General features: G+C 36.9%; 1 protein-coding gene across 1 annotated transcript; it reads right to left on the reverse strand.

Moving 5' to 3' along the window:
* Positions 1–887: 887 nt before the first annotated feature.
* Positions 888–6,750, reverse strand: LOC150091841 (nicotinamide N-methyltransferase-like). The gene is made up of 3 exons (XM_090369950.1): positions 6,618–6,750; positions 1,980–2,187; positions 888–1,320 (listed from the first exon to the last, which is right to left on the reverse strand). Exons 1-3 carry the CDS (start codon positions 6,748–6,750, stop codon positions 888–890), a joined length of 774 nt encoding a protein of 257 aa, XP_090226076.1.
* Positions 6,751–10,691: the final 3,941 nt, after the last annotated feature.

A 10,691-nucleotide genomic window follows, 5' to 3' on the forward strand; every position in this document is an offset into this window, starting at 1 on the left:
TTTACCAAAAGATCTGCTAGATATATGACTTTGTAGTAGGATTTTTGCAATTCTTTTTTTTTAAGGGGGGAGTCAGGGGTATAGCTTACCAGGTATACACAGGGATGGGGGTTAACATGTTATATCATATAAAGGTCCTTAAGAATAGTCTAAAGAAAATTTTGAAACTTTGAATTGGCCTGATCTCTTCCCAGGGCCCATGAAAACATTATGAAAATTTGGTGTTGATTGGACTCTTTCTTTTCAGTAATACCCAAACACTGGTTAAAACAACCGTCCCCGCCCCACATGGTAGAAGAGCCCATGTTCAAATCCCTCAATGACTCGAGGAATTTTAGGGATTTTTTCATAACGTGGCTGCGTTAGTCGGTCTCAGGTTTGGACAGCAAGTTTTTTTCCCCCACTGAAACTCTTCGTGTAAATTGAAATATATTTCCTATGTTTGGGTATTACTGTCCTGTTTTCATAATTAGGGCCACCCGAGGACCCACTCATCTTCTCATGTGTCCATAAATACTGATTTTTCATCCAGCAAAACAAGCATATCAACAACAGAAACGCACAGTTAAAGGATGTATTGCCATGAGCAGAAGAGTTGGATCTTGGGTGGCCATGATCCCAAAATACGACACTAACACCCAAACGTATGAAATATATTTCACTTTATATGTAGAAATAACTCAACAGAATTTGTGCCTAAAAAACAGTAAAACATTAAAGATCCCATATTTCAGCTAAAGGTGAAGGATTTTGACCTAATATCGCAAAAGTTATCCAAAATTCCTTGAAAATTCGTGGCCCACTCTGTGTGGCATAGTGTATATTATAATTAATTATGGTATGGTCTATTATAAGTAAATCTTGTCACATTTTACATGTAAAAATTTCTAGAGCTTGTTCGCGGCTACAAATAAAAACGATTTATAATCTGCCACATCAAATTTGTCATCCTTGCGATCCTGAAACTTCCAAGTCAGATTTCCGAATCCGGCATTGACCAATACCTCCTCTATGTGAGCCTTGTCCATGCTCAGAACTGGGATTACTTTGTCTCCTAACTTAAACCAAGTACATTGCAATGCTCCAATCAAAATGAAGCCTCCTCCTTGAGTAAGTAGGGAAGCGATGTTCTTTATGGTTTTTCCAAATGTTTTCCAGTCGGAACATGCAATTTCTAGACACAGAGAACAAATAATGAGGTCATACTGATTCTTATGGTCTCCTGGTATTATTTGATCTGCCAGAACATCGCCAAGCACGCAGCCTTTAAAGTTTTTTCGCATGCGGGTTTCAATATCCTTCCTTCCCTTCTCAAGGTCACTAGAAAATAAAAATTTAAAAAAATATATATATAAATATGCATAAATAACAATAAGAAACAATGTACTGTACCCTAAACACTCATCAGCAACTGTATGGGTACAAGAAAACCTAATCAATTTACATTCATCAATGGAAGTTATTTTGTACTCTTCCTGAACAGGGAAAAATTACATTTTCCTAGCGAAAGATCATTCTGGAAGTATTTATTTTATTGTTTTCTTCATAATATAAGTAATACAAGGTGTCCCAGAAGAATCTTCCAAATTTCGGAGATGTATTTCTTAAATAATTTTAAACAAGTTCACATCAATATGGGTCCAACTTCGGTGGGGTGGGGCCAATTCACGATTTGGCCACTGGGAATTGGAGCGCTGCCTGACTATGCACGTGATCTAGTTAATAGTCAAGGTCTGTCAATCATTCTCAGCGCTTGTAAACAGTGGTGGGTTGTGAGTTCTTGGGTTGATAATGTCGTACTATGTGAACTTACCAAAATCGTCCCCTGAAATTTGATAGATTTCTTCTGGGACAAGATGAAATCCGAGAAAAATTCCATTTCTTTATTATGTTTATTACCAATTTTATGGATAACAGAATCACTGCTGTAGCGATATTTCTTTTTATAAAATTACTAATTTAGGATTAAAAAGAATCACCTGTTGCCTTCTAGTTTAGCCACCAAGTTCAAGTACGGTGTCTCATCTAACATTCCTGGTTCCATTCTCATCCACTTCTCCACTTGTTTAAGGTTCGAATCCAAAATATCGCTGAACTCTAGGTGATTAAAGTAAGCACTGGCTGATGCCATATTATACACAACGCATCCACACCCAAGGTCAAGACATTTGGATCCTTTGAACCTTCCTAATAAAAAAACAAAACAAAACAACCAGAATTATCATTAATCCTGCTGAGCAAGGAAGCCAAGTTAAAGTCGCACTGGGAAAAATAAATACACTGTAATAACAATACATATACAGTACATTAAAAAATTAATAATTGAGCTGAAATTCATCAACTTTTTGCCCAAGTTACAGCCTGTACACGTTATGGTATACATTCTACTAGGTGTCTGAGAAGAGTCTATTCACATAGGACCATTTTTTCAGCTGGTTAATGTCAACTGTTTGCTGTTTGTGGAGAGAACTGCAAAGCCAACTGTCCTTTCCAATGTGTTCCAGACATTCTCAGTTGGATTCAGTTCTGTAGAATTAGGCGGTCAGGGCAGATATTGGAAATTTTAGGAATATTCCTCGAACCATTCAGGTTCAATTTTTGCACGGTGGACATTGTGGCGTAACTAAGGTTGATGGAAACTATTGAAAACTATTTATTTGGAATTTTTGCATTTTTTTAACCATAAAAAGGCATCTACAAAATTTGGCGCCCAGGACACGTGCATCACCTGTCTCACCCTAGTTACACCACTTGGTGGACAGTTGTGTTGTCATATTGAAACAATCCACCGCAATCCGGATGCCTTCATAGGTAGCACAGTTGGTAGGATGGCCGTCCTCGCCACACCGAGCGGAAAAGACCTGAGTTCGAGTCCCTTCGATGACGGGAAGAATTTTTATGGGCCTTTTTCACAACATCGCTGAGTTAGTCGGTCTCGGGCGAGGACTGCATGACGTTTTCTGCTGGAAACTACGGTTTTTCATCCAGCAAACAGAAAATCAACCTTAGAAAACACGTAACTTACAGAAAATATACATGGAGCAATATGGCCTTAGTCGCTGATGCTCCTAAACCTGACACCACCACCAACAACAACAATCCTGAAAACAAAATTAAGCATTCTAGGGTGAAGTTCTTCCGATACAAGCAGGATATTAATTGCAAGTAACCCTACCCATTAGCGGTATGTACGACCAATAAAACATACAGTACTCGGTAACATGATACCCAACCTCTAGCTTCTTGAGTGGTGGACACCAGACAGTCTGAATAAATGACTTCACGAGGTTCACGCCATACTTTTACCCTGCCATTGATGAAAAGAAGTGTAAATCCAGACTGGTAAGTCTGAAGGCTCTTTTTGACTGTTCCACATTCAAGACTTGGCGTTTTGGCAACATCACTCCATTCGAATCTTCCGACCTCCAACCCAGGTGCATTTCTTACGTTTCACTTCAACAATTTCTCTTCTACTTTGCTTCCAGTTATTACAAAATCAATTAGATCCCTGCTAAAGTTTCATGAACTTCTGCCATCGCCACCCTTAAGGAATTACTCATGAGTGAATGAAAATGCAAAATGCTCGTTCAGTTTGTGAGTAGTCTGAGCACGATCATTCACAGTCGAACCATCGATATCAAGTGGACCAATCTGATTCATCCCTTTCCTTCTAGAGTTTACATAAGTAAAGAAATCTTTACTGTTTTTCTTTGCATCCTTTGCCAAAGATTTCTCGCAATCCGCCTTTGCTTGCCTAACCTTCTTCGCAACTTGATTACAGACTAGTTTATATGTACCATAGGCTTCTGTGTCGCCTGATAATTTATATGCATACCATCAGTTTTATTCTCTGCCACGAGTCTCATTACTTCATTTGACATCCATTTACGCCTAAACCTTGAACAGCATTTCTTAATTGCATATGGAAAGCCTAGTAGCTTCCAAGATTAAATCATTGAATGCTTCCCATTTAGAATTTTCTGTTGGTAACATCATCAATTGGTATTGCATGGATTTCAAAATTTGTCTGAAACCACCATAGTCCCTTTTACAAAAGCAAAAACCCTTTCCTTTATCCCTGATAGTAATTGCATCTTTCAGTAAATCCCATGTCAGCACACTATGATGACTGCCACCTAGTGGTTACTTTATCTGCAGATTCTTAATGCATGAATAATCACTGGTGACAATCAGATCAAGGGTATTCTGCCCCTGGTTGCCTGCTGTTGAAAACAATCCTCCAATAAATCCACAAAAGTCTTGCTAGCGTGCGAGTGACCAATCCACAAGTTCCAGACAATATCTGGGAAGTTAAAATCCCCCATTCTCTCCAATCTCTACAGACAGATGGCGTTGTAAAACCTAAATAGATACCTTAAACTACGAATACCATCAGAGGTAAAGGGAAGGGTTTTTGTTTTCGTAAAGGCGACTATGATGGTCTGAGACAGTATTTAAATTCTATACAGTGGGACCAACTGATGATGTTACCAACAGCAAACTCAAAATGGGAAGCATTCAAGGAACTAATCTTGGAGGCTACCAGGCTTTACATACCAACTAAGAAATATTGTTCAAGGTTTAGGCCTAAATGGTTGTCAGATGAACTAATGAGACATGTGGCAGAGAAGAAAAATGCATGGGATACATACAAATTAATGGGTGACATGGAAGCCTATGATAGATATAAGTTGGTCTGTAACCAAGTCACAAAGGAGATTAGGCAGGCAAAGGCAGACTATGAAAAATCCTTGGCAAAGGATGCAAAGAAAAACAGAAAAGAGTTCTTTACATTCTTGAACTCGAAAAGGAAAGGGATGAATCAGATTGGTCCACTGGATATTGATGGTTCAACAGTTGAGGATCCTGCTCAGGTGGCTAACAATCTAAACGAGTATTTTGCATCTACATTCACGCATGAGGAGTTATTCAGGAAGGAGAATGATGTAGGTAAAGTAAACATTGGCAGTGAGCTGGATGATTTTGTAATAACTGAGAGGAAAGTGGAGGAGAGATTGTTGAGGATAAACATAAAAAAGGCACCTGGGGTGGATGGGATCTATCCAGTTATATTAAAGGAGGCAGCAAAGGAAGTATGCAAACCTCTAGCCATAATTATGAGAGCTTCTTTGGACTCAGGGGAGGTACCCATAGACTGGAGATGTGCAAATGTAACCCCAATTCACAAAGGAGGATCAAAGGCTGACACAAGTAATTATAGACCTGTTAGTTTAACTTCTGTTCCAGGTAAATTAATGGAGGCACTGGTTAAAGAAGCACTGCAGGATCATCTAGACAAGAATTCAGTTATAGCTCAGACGCAGCATGGTTTTGTTAAGGGCAGGTCTTGTCTGACCAATTTGATTGGATACTATGATGTAGTCACAAAAGAACTGGATGTAGGGAATAACTTTGATATTATATATTTGGATCTTAGAAAGGCTTTTGATACTGTTGCACATGGAAGACTGCTGCACAAATTGGAGCAGTGTGGCATTGGAGGCAAATTGCTGCTATGGATAAGGGGATGGTTGAGTGGCAGAAGACAGAGAGTGGTAATCAATGGACACTGCTCAACGTGGACTAATGTTATTAGTGGAGTTCCTCAAGGTTCAGTGTTGGGTCCGTTGTTGTTTTCGGTGTTTATGAATGACATTGATGATGGGATATCAAGTTTAATGTCCAAGTTTGCAGATGATACAAAGGTTGGCAGGGTCGTTAAGGACAATACTGACGCTATGCTGCTGCAACAGGATCTGGAAAGGTTGAACAGATGGGCTGAGAGGTGGCAAATGAGGTTTAACATCGACAAATGTAAAGTGCTGCATATGGGAAACAGTAACCCCAGAGTAACGTATCAACTCTGCGGTACTACACTGACAGTGGTGGAGAATGAAAAGGACCTGGGGGTAATTGTGCAGGCAGATATGAAGTTCTCTGAGCAGTGCAGACGAGCTGCAAGAGTAGCTCATGGTGTCTTGTCAATGATATACAGGAATTTTTCTAGCAGGGATAAGGATGTGATTATTCCCTTGTATAAGGCAATGGTAAGGCCACATCTTGAGTACTGTATACAGGTCTGGAGGCCTCATTTCAAGAAGGATGTAGAGCTGCTGTAACGGGTACAGAGAAGGGCAACAAGATTAGTAAATGGAACAAAGGGTTGCTCTTACGAAGAAAGGCTTAAGTTTTGCAAATTACAGATTTTGGGACTAGGCACCGGCGAGGTGATCTGATAGAGGTGTATAAGGCTTTGAATGGTTTGAGCATGCTCAATGCCAATGGGATTCTTCATCTTTCTCAGAATAATCACCTCAGAGGGCATAAATTCAAATTGAGGAAGGACGGATGTCGGATAGATGTGCGGAAATTTGCCTTTGGCCAGCGGGTGGTTGGTTGGTGGAACCGACTTCCATCACTTGTTGTTGAAGTTGATAGCCTAAACAAATTTAAAGCTCAACTGGACAGGTATTTCGAACGAACGGAGGGGTGAAATGGGAGTGGGTTTTTTTTTTTTTTTTTTTTTGGCTGATGCTGAATAAGCTTGCTTTCTTGCATCATATGCCAATGCTAATGCTAATGCTAATGCTAATGCTAAAAGAAAACGTAATGCTTACTGGTCTTAATTATTTCATGAATACTTGTAAGAAAAAACGTGAGATTGGTATCGAGAAAGTCTGCGACCAATTGTAAGTAGGCTTCACAGGCTGCGGATTCTTCATCTTCTTGTTTGTTATATTTCGTGGACATCTTCAGCCGAAGAATCTGCAAATGAAATGAAGATGCACTAATTTTAACTGCGTTTGCTTCTTGGATTAATTTAGTGATAAAAATATAATATAGATTAACAAACAGAAAAAGCGAATATACATCTAAACACAAATAAAAATTCAGCATTCCATCTACAGAAGGTTTCCTGAGATAGCTAGTTTTATGCGACCTGTTCTATTGGCTCAAATGTACAAAGAGTTCATTTGAATTGGAGCTGAGTTACTGTATCATCTGGATCCAGAAGCTATTGGCCATAATCCTCTTCACTAACCAGTCTTAAATCTGATTGTGGTTTATTGGTGTGCAGTTGGAATCATTGTCCAGTCTTTGTATATTATCAGAGAGCATTAAACCAAATATCTCTCATTATGGTTTAGACATAAATGCAATAAACGTTTTCGATCGATTTACGTTTTTGTGTGTTTCTTAACTTTTTTACAACCAGTGTAGGTCATCAGAACAGATGGATTTTGTGTTCATCGAAACAGCATGACGTTGTTATCAAATATAGTTCTTAAGTCAACGGAACCATTTTTTACGCATATCTGAAAACAAATAGAGCAAACTCACTATTCTCTAATTACATTGGGCTACCTCACCCCTCAGAAGTAATAGCAAATTCCAAAAGTCATATGACTGGTGGTCGTTGTGATAGGTTTTTGGAGCATCGGCAACTAAGGCCATATTGCTCCTTGTATACTGTCTGTAAATTTCTTGTGCTCTGTGGTCGATTTTCTATTTGCTGAATAAAAAGTTCAAGTTCCTGCGAGAAAAAATCCACGCTACCCACGCCTGAGACCGACTAACTCGGCCATGATTTTAAAAAAGGCCCATAAAAGTTCCTCGTCCAGTAAACAGAAAATTGACTTCAGAACACAAATTTACAGACAGTATCTAGGAGCAACATGGCCTTAGTCGCCGATGCTCCTAAAACCCAACAACGAGAACAACAGACGCAATATACTTATGCCTCACAGCCTTATTTGCTTAGCTCCTTCATCATGTTTCATCTTTGTAATGACAATTAGCCCCCTAATTCAAAAGCTTGACAGCCCTACACTAGATCCCTTTGTTTTGGCCCCTTATGACCTAAACGGCAAAGGCGCATCCAACCAACTCTCGATCCCACATCCTAACCCAAAATTTTAATTTTTTTTCACATTTCAATTATTTTAAAATTAGAAAAAAATTATATTTAAATTATTTTAAATTTCTCGGTTATAATATAACCAGTTTTTACTATCATCTTATCAGTGGCTTATTATTATTATTTTTTAAATAAATAGTTCATTATCATGCTTTTTTATTTATTTATTTTAATATTCTAAAATTTCTGATTTAAGCATTTAGTAAGAGGGCGCTTTGTCGAAGCAACTTGTTCAGAAGCTTTCCATCTTTTGGTTTTCCAATTTAAAATAGAGAAGTGAACGTTCTTACAAGTGGCTTTTCATCCCTCAAAACAAACCGCCCATCCTGAACAAATCACAATTTACAGATATAACATATTGATGGAAACGGGAAGCATTCTAGACTTCGGGCTGTTACAGAATCGAATTCAGACCTCCAAAATAGGTAAGATTTCAAACCAAACGCTTGACAAGGATTATTTCTTCATTTTAAAGATCATTTGATTGATCAAAATTAAGTTGATAAATCTATTGATAAATGAAAGAAAGAAAATAAATAGTAGAAAGGTACACTACTAAAAAAAAGTTAAAAGTAATAGTGAATAAACAAACTTACCTTGTGTAGTTGTCGTCTGCTAAAAATTTCGTCTATGGTGGTTATGCGGAAATATCTATTCTTAAATAGATAATTTTTTTTTTAAATTTATACTCAATTAAAATAATTATCGGTTGTTTAAGATATATGAACGTTGCCATAATATTTGCTATATCGGACTCAAGGTTAATTGTAAAGGTGCGAGAAGTTTTTATTAATATTTTTACCTTTTATTATATATATTATATATATTATTATATATATTTATTTTTTTTATTTATGTTTTATTTTTATATTTATTATATTTTTACGAAGTTTTTATTATTAAAGAAAGAAATTATGAAGTCGTCTGTTCGAAATTATGTAGAAATTATGGTGTCGTCTGCTAGGAATTACGTCTGTTAGAAATTATTATGTCGTCTGCTAGAAATTACGTCTGTTGGAAATTATTATGTCGTCTGTTAGGCTTGGTTTAGCGGAAACGTATCGCAAATAAATAAATAAATAAAATATATTTTTTTATTTTATTTATTTTTTGAATTGAAATGGATTGGAAAATTGCCAAAAGAATTTTGCAACGCTGTATACTGCGTCTGTACATTTAAGTACCAAAAATATGACTTGGAGATAATTAAAAATATAATTAATCAGAACTCTCCAAATACCTAAGCAATAAAATGGACAATAAAGAATAACTAGTTCTTGCAATAAAAAATTTAGGAAGTAGTGGATAATTAATACAGTATTTTCTTGGTAATAATTTCCTGGTTCTTGATGTTAACGAGAAACTCGATAAACGCGCAAGAAATTTATATTTTACATAATGTCGTCTAAAAAGAAGCCAACAAGTAAGATTCAGCTGCAGGAGAGCATTGTAAGAGTGTGGTACCACGAAATTGGGCAACTGTATATCCAGAAGTTGATTAACTCTATGCTAGATCGTTGCAAGGCTGTGATTGCAGCTGGAGGAGGAACAACAAATATTGAAATCATGACAACCAAAATATGTTTGGTTGTCATGATTTCCATTTGCATGAGTTCTCTTATTTCCATTAATTAAGCATTTTACCCTTTGGGAAAGTATTTATGGCAATTAGGTACATCAGGTGGAGTCTTTTTTATTGGATTTCATTCACAGAGATATCTATCCCATCTAACAAATACATTTCGAACATTTCTGCAACCCACAATGCAGCGCAAAAGACATATTTGCAAAATTCACAAGCGATGCAGGTTTTTTTTTTTTTTTTTTTTTTGTCCACCACTGTACATGAGAGTTTTGAAGTTCCAGAATCATTTCCGTTGTTGGTTTTAAGATTTTATGAACATTAAAACTGTGATTCATTGTGACGTTAAATTCGTTAAATTAATTAAAATTAATTAATTGTTTCGTTAAATTAATTAAAAAATTAATTTAAAGAAAAAATTACAAAACGATTTTCCTTCCTGAAGCTGCCAACGCTTTTCGACCGTATGTTGTGATCACAGGAATGAAAATTACCGAATAGGGGTGAGCTTGAAACTTAAATAGGGATTATTTGTCTTCGCGCATGCGCGTAAAAGACCACGAATCGGAGATTAGATATGATCGGCGAATATTAACAGAATTCTCGTGTAATTTAATTTCGACGGTTTCTGAAATTAATAGTGTCGTATGATTAGGTTGGACAATAAGTATTCTGGCCTCGTTAAATAAAAAAGTGTTTTTCTTTAACGGCATGAAAGGCTAATTCTGACGTTGCTGAACGAGAAGCTCAAACTGAGGCCACGTGTTGAGTAACACGAAAATTCAGAGGAAACTGCGTAGAACCTTGATAAGACAGAAATAAAGTCTTTTTTGATATTACGATTGTTGGTTGGTGAGCCCAAAGCAGATTCCATCGTTGAATGTTTATAGGCATTGAGAAATTGATTAAAGATAATCGATCTTTTGTAGAAGAACGGGTGATAGCCGTTATAATTTAGAAGCATGCCGGTGTTCGTAGGTTTACGATAGATGTTAAATTGGATTTTATTCGAGTCCCGAGTAAGTGTGAAATTTAGAAAATTTAAGGACTTAGTATCCATATATAATGCTATATACATATGTGGTCAAGGAAGGACACCACCAGAACTGGAGCCTGTGGCTTAATTTGACTCAACATGGGAAAACTTACATTGGAAAAGGAGAATATGGATACTAAGTCATTAAATTTTCT

Source organism: Mastigoproctus giganteus, chromosome 1 (assembly GCF_048544385.1).
Source record: "Mastigoproctus giganteus isolate SK-2022 chromosome 1, ASM4854438v1, whole genome shotgun sequence".
Classification (NCBI taxonomy): domain Eukaryota; kingdom Metazoa; phylum Arthropoda; class Arachnida; order Uropygi; family Thelyphonidae; genus Mastigoproctus; species Mastigoproctus giganteus.